General features: G+C 36.7%; 1 protein-coding gene across 4 annotated transcripts in view; it reads left to right on the top strand.

Annotated features, from left to right (window-relative positions):
• The window catches only part of ZNF638 (zinc finger protein 638), a 65,074-nt gene that overhangs the window by 32,889 nt on the left and 18,520 nt on the right, over positions 1-13,665 (top strand). For 3 of the 4 annotated variants that reach the window (XM_049795743.1, XM_049795736.1, XM_049795749.1), the window contains exons 5-19: positions 907-1,214; positions 2,662-3,002; positions 3,941-4,087; positions 4,473-4,604; positions 4,955-5,013; positions 5,196-5,239; positions 6,384-6,455; positions 6,946-7,113; positions 7,214-7,285; positions 8,303-8,388; positions 9,072-9,203; positions 9,356-9,484; positions 9,812-9,853; positions 11,628-11,768; positions 13,373-13,498. In XM_049795743.1, the coding sequence (XP_049651700.1) occupies positions 907-1,214; positions 2,662-3,002; positions 3,941-4,087; positions 4,473-4,604; positions 4,955-5,013; positions 5,196-5,239; positions 6,384-6,455; positions 6,946-7,113; positions 7,214-7,285; positions 8,303-8,388; positions 9,072-9,203; positions 9,356-9,484; positions 9,812-9,853; positions 11,628-11,768; positions 13,373-13,498 (1,999 nt within the window). The remainder of the gene's footprint in view (positions 1-906; positions 1,215-2,661; positions 3,003-3,940; positions 4,088-4,472; positions 4,605-4,954; positions 5,014-5,195; positions 5,240-6,383; positions 6,456-6,945; positions 7,114-7,213; positions 7,286-8,302; positions 8,389-9,071; positions 9,204-9,355; positions 9,485-9,811; positions 9,854-11,627; positions 11,769-13,372; positions 13,499-13,665) is intronic. The other variant, XM_049795757.1, reaches the window with a different exon arrangement.

The following is a 13,665-nucleotide window of genomic DNA, read 5'->3' as shown; positions in this document are numbered from 1 at the left end:
AAGTGTTTAATAGCACTTTTTGTGGATGAGAGATCTTCTGTGCTTGCAGGTGGGGCAAGAGCTGTTTTTTAGGGTGGTGCTTTCTTAAATCCTTGCTGATGACAGCATGTCTCCAGCTGGGAGAGTTAGAATACAGCTGTAGGCTCTTGGTGATCACAGATGTGCTGGGTGCAGTCTCGGGGCAAGGTCGATGAGCTTGCTATGTACTGTTACCACTCTGGTAAATCGCTTCACAGTCTCTGCTTTTTATAAATTGCACTGGTTTGTTAAGACATTCAAGCATATACTCTATGCATTTTCCAGGTTTTCCCTTTTACTCCTGTGATCTGTCCTGTCAGGGTTTTCCTATGCCTGACTACTTTCTGTGTCTCTAAGAGGGACTATTGCTCTCATGGATCTCTTCTCCATTATTTCTTTCTGTGCTCTTCAACAATGTGACATCTCTGGGTAGCATAAGTAAGCAGTGGATGTATATTTATGTAGTCCTCTCAAATCTTTCTTTCAGTCTCAGCCAATCTTTCAGACATAATGTCTCAAGTTTGCTTACTTCCAAACTAAATTTGGAAGAAGCAAGGAAAGTATCCTAAATCATTAGTCTTTCATGTATCCTTTTCTTCTTCCTATTATTTTTTCATAGCACTGTAGCTTGTAACTTCAGAGTTCTCTTTGCAGCTTTGTCTTGTTCCATGCAGGTTATTCTCTCCTACTGGCTTCTTTTCAGTTCTGTCTGTTTATCCTGAATTCATACAGCAAATGTGTTACCAGTATGTAAAGTATGTTTGAACAAATTAGGCTCTAAACTTTGTCAGTTTTGGTTCTTTTTTGCAGAAAGTCTGTTTCAGCAGACTTGGGTTAACTATTCTTTTCCACCTTGTCAAAACTCATTATATGCCTTTATTCTTTTAGAAATGCTGGTGACAGAAAAGAAAACCAGACCCCAAAGCGTCGTTCCAACTCTGCCAGTCCCAGTCCTAGACGTTCGAGGGTCACAGGCTCTAGCTATGCTCTTCGCCGATCACGATCGAGATCCAGGAGCCCTGGCCGCTTCAGGCCAACAAGGCCAAGAAGTCGAAGCCCGCGGCAGATGCGACGACTTAGCCCCAGACACAGGTCAAGGTCACCGCAGCGATCGAGAAATCTACTGAGAACTAGTCCACGACCTCAGAGATCTTCCAGTAATGATTGGTCATCAAGGAGGTCAACCCGATCTCAAGGTAAAGGGTGGATACACACTGCCAAATTGAAACGTCCTTCAATTTCAGGAAAACTGAGTTGATTTCAAGAGGTTTATCTGTCCAGTTGTCCCCTAGGCATTTTTCATAGCAAACTTCTGTTTTTAAAAACAACTTTTCCTTTTGATGTTGCTTTATGAGAAGTATGCTTTGAAGAAAATGGGCATTTTAATAGGTCTGAAGTCTTCCTTACCTAGTGTCAGGAATTGGTTAATCATATCAAACAACTACTGAACAAGTGTCTGTTCCAAGTGTGCTCAGTTTTTAAGCCAGTAAGGATAGTCAAGAATTGAAAACAACTGAAGGTGGTTCTTCCTGCAGCATCAAAAAGGTAGTTCTGCAAAGGCAGTATAGATGAGGAGAAAGAAAATGCAATGCTGAGAAAGTGCATCGAATGGAGGTGTAATTTACAAGGAAAGCATAGTGTTCTGAAATAATTTTGTTGAGATAAGAGCATGGTATGTGAAAGGCTTTCAATGAAACATCCTTTGTTACAGTTAAGTTCGTTGCAGCATTTTGTGACTCTCCGTTCAGCTTACTTCCTCCAGTTTGCAGTTCTAGGAAATTTTATGTAAACTCGGTCATTCTATGTAGTTCATTTTGAGCTCAGTCTCTGGCTGAAATACCAGTTTGTTTGGAGTTTTTCTTTCTATTATAATTCTGAACAGAAAAAAATAGAGGAATTTTAAAAGGTTGATTTTTTTTCTTTTATCTGTATACTGTGGCTATGTTGTTTGTATGCTTCCAGATAATTCAGAGGTACTGAGCTCTTGTGGTAAAGAAGTCTAGGTGAAATGTTGTGAAGGGACAGACAGTTTCAAAGAGATCTTTTTAAGCATAAAATGCAAGCCATTTTAATGTAGAAGAATGAGGGGAAGAGGCAATTAATAACCAAATATAAATTTTCCACAGAAGGAAAGCATACAGGAAATTAATGTTGTATCAGATTGTTAAGAATAATTTAAAACAAAACATCAGTCTGTAGGACAAAGAGCAAGAGGGTACAAAATTTAGCAGAAGGCATCAAGGTAGTAAGTAGTGCTGTGTATCCGTATGCGAGAGGATGATCAAAGCCTTGAAAGCTTCTTTTCTTTTCTTTTCTTACATTCCCTGACATACAAAAGTAGAGAGTCATTCTTTTGCTCCAGCCATGAGGATATTTGTAGATATCATTGCCAGTGTCACAATGTTAGCCTAACTAAAAATGTCAAGTTACACAACAGCACAGTGAAAATAGTACAGAGGTTTATTATTATTTATAAGCCGTCTCTGCTGGAGTGCAATTAAGGTTCTCTAAATTCAGTGAGTTTCAAGATTGAATCAGGAGTGGGTGGTGAAAGTGAAACTGTAGAAAACTAAACAGCTATATATCTAGGTTTTCTTTTAAAAACAAACAAAACAAACAGTTTGTTTTCCCTTCCGCTCACAGACAGAAAGGCAGCTCTGGAGGCAGTAGTGAAAAGTTTGGGACCTGGCTTTGTAGCAGAGTTCAATAAACATAAGTCACTTCAAGCAGCTGGGCAGGGATCTTCAGGATCAGGAAAATCACCACCCTCTCATGGACTTTTAAGGAAGATGCCAGGAAATACAAAGAAGCCACTGAAAACAAGTGTTTCTTCAAAGGCTTCAAAGAAAGATGTGCCTTCTTTGCCTGGGTCAAGTTCTTCATCTCCTGAAACTGATGATTTACCCCAAAGCAAAGAAATGGAAGAGAATGAGGAAGACTTATCCACAGGAACCAGTGGACCTCGTCCTACTTCTTATAATAGGGTGAGTTTCTTAATGTTTTTCTCTGTGATTTTAAGAATTTGGTTAGTATCTCATTTCAGGGGGATCACTTGTGGAAAGATTAACCATTCTGTTTGCCGATTCTGTGCAACAGATACTGCCATCTTAATGCAAAGATTTGCTGGCTGCGAGTAAGTGTGGTAATTTATACAGCAAAGGTTTTTTTGACAGATGTGAAGGAAAACCTCTTTAGTGCTTTCCAACAGCAGAAACAAATGTCCGTTAAATTTGGGTCCTTGTTCTACTGAGCACTGTTTGTATGAAGTGTGAGTGATGAGCTCTGTTTGGAGGAGCTTACTGTGTAAATAAAAGTAAAGGGTAGGAGGCAGAAGGTGTTCATTTCGCCCTGTCAGGCAAAAAAGATGAGGCAGAGAACTTTACTACTGTTAAGAAGGATCTTAAAGCCAGTGTTGTCTTAGTCCATCATACTGACCGTTTGGATCTCTTAGAAACACCACCTAGAAACCAGACTGTATTTTAGTTATGGTAGGTGCAGTCGTCCTTGGTAGTCCTTGTTAGTTTCTAGCCTCTAAATGATAAGCAAAGAGAATGTTGCCTAGTGCTGTTGAAAGCTAATAGATAGTATTGAAAGGAAAGTAGTGGAATTGTGCAGCTCCTTGCCCATACAGCCCAGACAGCTGGAATTATGTAGACTATAGTAACTGATAAAAACAGAAAGATTGTGTTGTGTTACTTGGTAATCCTATGCCATGTCTTCTAATAACTGAAGATTGAGACAGAGCAGTAGAACAACAAAATTGTGGCTCTGTCCGTGTGTTAAATAGCAAAAAACTCAAAATACCACAGTGAACAAAGCAGTCTGTCTACTTTGGAGTAATTTTTATTGCAGATCCTTTTTTCTTCCTTTTGCTGGGCTTGACTTGGAAAGTGTTTATCTTTGTTTTGTTTTCAATTTGCAGCTGCTGAGAGAGGAATTGCTGAGTTGTGGCACAGTCCTTCAAATATCTGATTTACCGGATGATGGCTTTTCAGATCAAGATATTAAAAAAATTGTTCAGCCATTTGGCAAAGTTAGTGATCTCATTGTACTTCGCTCTAGAAATGAGGTAGGTTTTCCTCTGGAATGTTTTTGTGTCAGAATGCAAAAAAAATTGTCAAGCGATGAACAAGTGTGGTATTTGGATCCTCAGCTGAGCATAGATTAAGACTTCCTGAACAGTTTGTCAATAAGGATCACATACGTGATCTTGGAATAGATGGAAATATTAACTTTATAAATTCTTGCTTGCTGCCTAAGTTGTAAATGTTAAAGGAAGTAGGATGTCTTTTGTACAATACTGAAATCTGGACTTTTTCATCAGACTTCACATGAACTTAGAGAGAGAAGTACATGCAGTTCTGTTGTAAGCAGATTTTCTAAGGAAAAAATTGCAGCGAATTGTATCTTGTGTCTGTAATATACATAAAGACTGAAAGTGCCATTTATTTTAGGCCTTCTTGGAAATGAACTACAAAGAAGCTGTGATAGCAGCTGTGAAATACGGTGAAACTGTGCCAGTGCTGGTAAATGGGAAACGGGTAAAAATAAGTGTAGCAGAGAAGCCAAAAGCATCTCCTGGCCAGGTGAGCAGCCTGGTGGTGAACAACGTGATACTTTGTGTGTAACTTGGTGTTTTGCTCCAAAACCTGATGTACTCTAGAAAAACAGATTTAGTAGTTTTAATACGTTTTTTTAATTTCCTTTTCTTATACAGCAGTCTAAAATAAATACGAAAATGCACTTCCTAATTCCAGTTTTCCATATTTCTTAAGTTTGATATTTGTGAATAGCATCAGTTTAACAAATAGTGAAAGATAACCACTATATTAATATATTTATACTTAATTAATACTATTTGTATATACATATATACACACATTTGTATATAAAGTTTAAATTATGCAGTAAAAGTTCTTCTTTCTGTCCATTTCAGGCCAAAATGAGTATCAAAAAAAGGGCTCAGAATATTAAAAAAGTTGCCTCAAGTACAAAGTAAGTGTTGCCATCCCACACGTTAGTTTTAGTGATAAGCACTGCAAACCAAATGGGTTCATATCTGTTTTGTTTCTTGTGTTTTACTGTTTTTGAGCTTTTTTTAGCTGTTTTGATATTCATCAATTGTCTTTGAATCTGATTTTTCTTTTTTTTTTTTTTCCCCCACCTTCTCACAATAGGAAAGATCAGAACACCACCACCAAGAGAACTAAATCTGTTACAGGTGACGTTTTGGTTACCTTTTATCTGATGATACCTCTACTATTGCCTTCCTTCTTTGTTCCCGTTTCTTTGTTTTTATCTGAGTGCTTTTCTTATTAGTAACTGAAATCAAGTTCAGAGAGCTAGCTACAAGAAAATGTCTAGTTTATACTTTCAAATGTCTTCCTTTTCATGTGACCTTCTCTCTCTTTCTTTAAAAAAAAACCCACAAAAATCAACCCTCAAGTAGCAATAAAAAGACCCCACCTTGACCTGTGCTTATACTCTGTAATATTAAATGTTTGCCCCACCTGTTGAAGACAAGTGTGGCACTTTGGGCTCCATAAAATAAGTGTAATTCTTCAAGTTGACTTTAAGCCTAATGTATAGCATATCTAATATTCTCTTTCACAGTTAGTGCTAGCATTTCCCAGTGTCTTATGTTCCAAGTATATTCCAAATGCTTTTAAATTTCTTCCCTGGTCTTCTATTGATCCCGACAGGAATTATTTCAGTTATTATTACTACTTGGCAGAAAAACTTGTGTGTGATGCTGTTAGAGAAGAATTTTTTTTTTTTAGTACTTCAATGAAAACAGGACAAACTGCAGTAAATACATCAAAAGCCAATACAACTTCACAAAAATTATGTGTTATTAAGACATTGGAAATAACAGCCGTATCATTTTTTTTGTTGCTTGTTTTATTGGCTTTCATGAGCAATTTTTCTGAGCAAAGTTAGGGACCAGACATTACTTTGATGGGAAATTGTGCTTTTTTAAAGATGTATTCATTCGTCAGCATGGTCACTTCTGAATCCAGTTTCCAGAATGGAATTAAGATTCATGTAACAGTGCATTTTAAAGCTGTCTCACAGATGGAAACCATGAATGTTTACAGTCAGTTAAGAGAAAGAGAACACAAATGTTTTTGCAGGAGCAAGGTTTTTTCACCAGAATTCTAAACAAGTTCACCAAAGATACTCTACTTCATGGCTTTCATTCAGTAGTTTGTTGGCATTAACTTATGGTTTAGGTTTTGGGGTTTTTTCGTCATTAGTTGAATTACTGCAGATTAAACTGTTTTTGTATGTATTTTTATATTCTTTTTAATTAACTTAGGCAATAAGCATTTCGACTTACACTTGGTTTTGGATATTTTATGTAGGTAAAAAAGAAAGGACTAAGAAATCAACAATGACAGGAGATAGTAAAATCAAGAAAACTTCAAATACTGTGGGTAAGACAAATGAGAACTTTTACTCTTTACTTGGAAAACACAGGCAGTTGCTTTTCTGTCTTCCTAGTCCCACTGCACCCTGTCCAGAGCAGATATTTAAGTTAGTGAGTCCAAGCTTTTCACACCTTTTACTGGGCTTGCCAGTGTAGTAGATTGTTAGATAGGCGAGCACCGTTCTTGCGCATTGTGGCTTGGCTAATGCAGTGATTATCAGTGCTGTTTGTAGATCTAGAATAGCAAAGAATCAGGGAAAGAAGATGAGTTTGGGGAAGCAGACCCTTTCACATAACCACAGGCATACACGTGTTTTGCACAGCTTTTGCTGGATGTACATTTTCTGACCATTTGTAACGAAGAGCAGGAATTTACGTGGTAGGAGGCCTCTCAATATTTGGCAGAAAAGTGTATACTGCCGTTCATTCTTCTTTTGCAAATCAGTTAGTTTAATATATTGAAACAAAGAATGCTTTTTTCTGCTCTTACCTACCAGCAAAATCTACAGATGAAGATCTTCAGCTCTCAACAGAAGCTGAAATGGAAGTTGGGGAAATGGAGCTGTCAGATGCAAAAAACATTACAGAAGGGGACACAGTTACAGAGCCTGTGAAGATGGTAGAGACTCAGTGCAAAGGATTGAGTAATCCTGCACTTGTATTAGGTAATTCTGATATGATAATGCCATTTTAAGTTACTTTGCTAGTTGTAAGTTATGTGAAGTTTAACATTGTGATATTGTCTTGAATTTATTTATTTTTTAGAGAGACTTGCACAGATGCCTCAGGTAGCGGCATTGCATTTGGATCGGCTTAATGAAGCTTTAATTGATCAAGGTAAATTGGAAACTGACAGGGTTTTTCTCATTTCTATCCTAAACTTCTCTGCTGTTGTGGTCTAAATGAGAATGCTTTTGAGGCCAGGAAATTAGAATGAGACAGAATATCAGAAAAGAAAATCTATTGGAATAGGTTCACTGACTGAAACATAAACCAACAGTTCATTGTGATGACGGAAGTGGCTAAAACCCCCCAAGATTTACATCCTTCAGTGGACATAATATTTTTACCTAGACCTTTTCAATGTGACATGGGGACTTTTATTTACAGCTCATTAAAGCAAAGGATTTGGGCTTTCTATATGTTCTGTTTGCAGATCCACCACTAATTCTTTTAATCTCATTGCTTCACAATGCCTGCTAGAGCTGGTTCAATAGATGCTGTTTTCCCCATATTTTATAACTGATTAGTAACAGACTTTGTTTTAAACGTAGCCCAAGTGTATATTAATTCTCAGTTATATGCATGTGTTAGTGGAGATAGGGCAAGGTTGTAGTCGCTGAACCTGTTAGAGGTAGTAGATTACAAACATTTTACAGTAGAAGTGATTCTTCTTTACCTGCGCTTGCCTATCCTGTACGATTGCTGTTTTCCTATTTCCTGCTGTCTGTATTTTTCTGAGCCTCTCACATACCACTGTGGACTTGTCCCAGGAGAAAGAAGGAAAAAGATTGTGTGGGTACATGCTGGACACCTGCATAGTCCCCTTGTGCCCGCAAGAAAGTCTTGTGGTTGTGATAATTCAACTGATAAGGTCTTGGTGTCAGCAAAGCATGTGCATGCTACTCAAGGGATTTTAATTTTTTATCCCTACTCAAAACTGTTCTTTTCTGGAAGCATTTACATAACACTGTATGTGTCTCACCTATGTAATTTGTCGCTCTAAGTTAAGGAATATTTCATTTTTCCCAATGGCAGTGGTGATAAAATGTAATGCAAGAAGTTCTTAAAGCTCTGGAGTATTTAAAGAAATTTGCTGAACTACTAAACTACTCCCCCACCCCCTTTTTTTAGAAGCTACGGTAACGACTACGAAGAGTGAAGAATCAACAGAACCAGCTAGCAAGGTCAGTCTAAAGGTGATTGAATCCGTGGAAGTTGTAAGTACGCACTTGGTCCTATTTCTAAGTGTTGGTGTGCTGTCTGAAAACCTTCAATTTAAATCACCTGCCTGTTAATTTCTTGTGAGAAATAATGAATAGTTTATTTTCTCCTTGCTGTTTGTGATTTGATAGACATCTGCTATTTCACTCTTTGTCTTTTTATTTTTTTCCTCTGAGTTTGTTAGTTACACCAAAGCTCCTTTACACTCTAATCTCTGTTGCCCTACTGTGGGTTTCTTCTCTTTAGATGGAATATTTGCACATAGAGTCCTGCAGCATTTGATGTGTGGGCATGTAATGGATATAAAGTAATGGCATAATTATACGGAGTTTTGGTTTGGTTTGAATTTCTTATGAGTTAACATGAGAGAGCCTAAGGTGTGCAGAATTAGCTTAGGTGTAGATACATCCACAATTAAGCAGTAATTAAGGTGATTATATGACATAATTAGAGAAGAAGGTTAAAAAAAAAAAATTGCTTTGCTACTAAATCCTAAAAAAGTTTAAATGATCTTTGGTGTTGGGGTAGTTGCAAGTATTGTAACATGCTTTTAAGCAAGTGCTTCATTCAGTTTAATGGTGGTTTTACATAATAAAAATAGATGCTTTCTTCAGTAATACAGCAGTTTTGATTTAGAGCTGAAGAAATAGCAGTGATATTTACTTTCATTTGATTACAGGAACTTGATGATATATGTGTGATTCTTATTTCAAACTTGCCTGAGAGAGGATTTTCTGTTGAGGAAGTTTCCAACCTAGCAAAGCCATTTGGAGGTCTGAGAGATGTGCTAATTTTATCATCTCATAAAAAGGTATTCTACTTGGTATTTAGTAGTGTTTCTACCTAGAGAAGCAGCAAATGTGTTTTTTAACAAATGCGATAATGTAGTGCGGCAAGCATTGATGTGAGATGCTTTTGATAAATTACACTTTTTTTTAATTTTTGTTTTCTTTATTTTAAAAGGCATATCTTGAAATAAATAGAAAATCTGCAGATTCCATGGTTAAATTTTACACCTGCTTTCCAATGTCACTGGATGGAAATCAGCTCTGCATCAACATGGTGCCTCAGTATAAGACTATAAAAGATGAAGTAAGTAATAAAATATATTGAAATTCTAGGATACATGGTAACATTTCAACACAGAGCAGGATTTTGTATTTAAGCTGGCTGACTTACACTGCCTGTTTTAAGCATTCTTATGGTGGGTCCCATTGAAGACTGATTCTGCTAAAGGTCTTTTTGTGTCCTGGACTTCTGGTAGGAGAATTACACAGATGTCAGAAGTGCTGATGCTGTTGATTTTATTAATAAAAGGGAAACTAAAAAGTTGTTGCGAGTCAGTGATTGCCAGTTAACTGCTGCTAGTGAAGCTATATTTTACAGTTCAAATCTTACAATTTTTTTTTTTTTTTAAAGGAAGCAATATTTACTGCTATAATTAAAGATTCTGACCCTGAGGTAAGTTGCTAGCACTCTAACTTTTCCTCCATGTGCTATCAAAATATGTTACTTTAAATTAGAATTAGTATCCTTCATACTGAAATATTAGCTCATTGAATTGTTATCTACGCTTTCTCTTGAATTTAGTGTTTATATATGTTTTCATGGGTGAATGAGCAAGGAATAGAATGAGTAAATGTTCACTTAGTTTAGCTCCATGATGCATGAAGTGCAAAGAATTAAACATTTAATAGGAGTCCTTTGAGACCCTCTCCTTCTGTTGTGGGTTTTTTAATGTTCTGACAACGAGCTGCTGACCGCTATAGCTTGGAGAATGTGCAGTGTTTGCCTGTATATAATGCCACCCATTTTCCCACTGTGTTTTATGGACAGATATTTTGGTTTAACTATCAAAACTACGTCTGTGCTTTGTTCACTGTAGTGTCTCCCTTATTGTCCCTCCTGTTCCTTCACTGCACACAGTGCAAGCTGGCAATTGATGTACAAAGCATTTTTATACAGTGTAGGTAGGTAGAGGTTAATGAAATTACAGCTTTTATGTCTTCTGTGAAAAACATTTTCAAGATATTCTTGATGGATGGTCAGTCATTGGGTCTGAATGTGTGTCTCTGGGCTTAAACAGTTGGCACAAGAACTTCACAAGAGTGACTTTAAGATCAGCAGTGTCAGAAGCTAATTGTATTTGGTTAAAAAGTGTATTGCAAAGAGCCCTGCCAACAGTAAATCACTTTCCAAGAAACCCCAAAAGGCTTGAATTTTCAATTGCAAATATATCTGGGGAATATCTGCTTTCTCCTTATGATAGTTGTTTGGCACTAACAGAAACATCTGAGTACTTAACTGCCAACGCCCCTGCTGCTGTATCCCACTTGTGCCTCTGATCTGCTTGTGGTGAAATATTTCTTTTCTGCTCCTGGTAAAGTGATGAATAATGAAAGAAAAACATACCAGACCTGGAGCGGATGGGAAATCTCTTGCTTGTTGGGAGTGAGTGTTGTGTTTCTAAAAGACACACAACTTTCAAGTATTTAAAAATAAGACTTGTTTAAGATTCCAGAAGTCTACTGGTACCTTTGGACTTTGTGTCCCAGGGCCCTTCCCTTTGGTCCTCCACAAAATATTTGGTGCCAGGCTTCAGTCTATGGTGCTGCTGGCACTACATGGCTGAGGATGGCTTTCTGCTTGCTGTCAGCACACTTGTATGTTCTGCACCAGAATCCTTCCTGGTCAGAAGTGTCTTACTGGTCTCCTTGATAACGTGTCCCTGTGCTGGTGGTGATAACTGTGTTTGAAAATGGCAAAACACAAGAAATTATATTTGACCGAGGATCTTTATGCTATTACAAACTGATGAAGTAAATGAAACTACAACTTAAAAACCAGGATTGGAGTCTTATAGATAGGTTTCTATGCCTTGACCAATTTATAAACTGACTAGATAGTGTCTGCTTTTCAAAATACCGAATTTATTTAAACTTCAGCTTTATTTTGCAGTGCTCCTTAAAGAGACTTTTACTAGTTAAAAAAATAAAAGATTATTTTAAAAAAACCATTCAACTTGATCCTTTTAAGTTTGTTATTCTTTACTGAGAAGTATAGCTGGTTCTTTTGAAAATGGAAAATCTGATGTGAATCTGAAAATGTGAACGTTGGATGTATGTGAATGCTCTTTTTCGGCAAGATCTGGGAGATACAGCAGCTTTCTGTGGGGCTTTTCTAACCTAGTTCAGTAGTTGCTAATAAAGCAAGTTTTGTCATCAATTTTCTTTAGGTAAATACTGAAACTATTCATAATCAGTTTGTGCATCTTGGGAACTTGCCAGATGATGGATACAGAGAACTTGAAGCAGTTTGTGTGGGACTTCGATTTGGAAAAGTAGATCATTATGTTGTACTGAAGAATAAAAACAAGGTAAGTATTTTTTTTCCTATGGTGCAAAGTACCTTGTTGGGAAAAAAAAAACCCTTGAAGAAAAAAATTTTTTTTTTTCATCTCCCAGTACCAAGAATGTTCTGCTAATGAGAGACCAAAGTTTCTGACTCTTTCCCACTCACCCTGAACAAGAAAAGTTTGTCTTATTTGTTAAGGGCAGTAGGGAAGTAAAAAAACCTAACCAACCAAAAAAAGCCTTAGGCTTTTATCTAGCCTGAACAATATAAGAACAGTTTAGTAAGCTCTGAAAGTAAAGCTTCCTAAATGGCTGCTAAAGTTATTAACCTTTGACATTAGAGTTGTAAGTGGGAGGGGGAAAGGAGTTCCCATTTTGTAGGAAGCTTGAGGCAAGACAGTCTTTTTCATATGAGAAGTGAAAATGTCAAATTACTGTAATTGCTTTTTGTTTTGGACACTTCAAAATTTAGTGACTTGATTTTCTTTTTTCAAAAATTATGTTATTTTAATTTTTAATGTTGCTATTGCTGCACTTAACATTGGTTTTTTACTTTATGAACTAGATTTAATTTAGTGTGTGTATATATATATTCTAACAATTAAAAAGCGATTGTGTTCCCATTATTTTGAGCTATTTTAAGTTTCCATCTGGTAATAAACCATAAAACAGGTGAAGATGCTTTTAAAAAGAACATAGCATTTTTCTTTTTTGAAACTAAAACTCCTTTTTTAAAATTTTCAAATGCAATAAAGAGAACTCTGCAGTCAGTAACATATCTAGGGCCAATTTCTAGACCTTCAGCTAATTTTGTTGAATTGAACATCAAATGCTTTAATTCCATTGAATCAGCACTTTGTGATAGAAAGCTGTTCCATCAAATACTTTCTGTTTTCAATAGCCAGAGTTGTAGTAAAGATCTCAGAAGGGCAGAGGTGTTTTTTTAAGGAAAAAGACAAAAGGGGAGTGGCTTATTTAAGGCTTGCTTTAAATAAAATATGGAGAAAAAAAAAGAGAGAGAGGAGTAATATAGTTAATATCAGCTTTAGAACACAACTTGAATAGCTGGAAAATTTTAGAAGTGACTTATAAAACTTGTCTTAATTTTACTTGATAGCTAAAACGTAAAGAAGTGAGGGATTTCTAGTATAGCAGATGAACTTTTGTGTATAGTTCATTTTACTGTTTCCTTTATAAATGTAATCTTGCAGTGTTTTTTGTGGGCATACACTTCCCCACGCCCTCATGGGAAGATGCTCGTGAGTTACAGCAGAATCAAAGCTGAATATGTCCAGAAGCCGGAATGTTAAAACACATGTGGGTAGTGAAGCTTCAAGCTCCACTGTTTTGTGATGCTGTTACTTATCTAGTTCTAAAGATAATTCCCAACGGGAGAGATTTCTTTCTTTAGCTTCTCGGAAACAAGAGAATCCACTGTTCTCTATATCTGAAACATAGGATTTAATCAAAAAATGATGCCTATAGGTGATTTAAAATGAAGATGTTGAAACCCTTCAGGAATATTAGATATCGCATGCTATACCAGCTGACTATACAAAACTTGTTCTGCAATACAGAAATAAGATGAAGTAACAGTCATTTGAAGCTTGCGCTTTTCTCCTTTTAGGCAATTCTGCAGCTGGATAGTGCCAAGTCAGCCAGGTCAATGTACAGCTTCCTGAAGCAATATCCATACAATATGGGTGAGCATACATTGACCTGTACATTGTCACCCAAAGGAGAGTCTGCTGAGGTAAGATTTCTTCAATAATACATTATTTCTGTGGAATAGAACCACCTTTCCCTGAAGAGCAGCTAAGGGTGATAATGTTAGTATTTCCTTCACTCTCTGCTGTCATTGTGGATGAGAGTGAAAACTGTGCAACAGGTGGGAACTGGATCAACTGTCTGTAGTCTGTA

The sequence above is a fragment of the Accipiter gentilis genome, chromosome 3, assembly GCF_929443795.1.
Source record: "Accipiter gentilis chromosome 3, bAccGen1.1, whole genome shotgun sequence".
Taxonomy (NCBI): domain Eukaryota; kingdom Metazoa; phylum Chordata; class Aves; order Accipitriformes; family Accipitridae; genus Astur; species Astur gentilis.
This window is presented reverse-complemented; position numbering and strand designations above follow the sequence as displayed.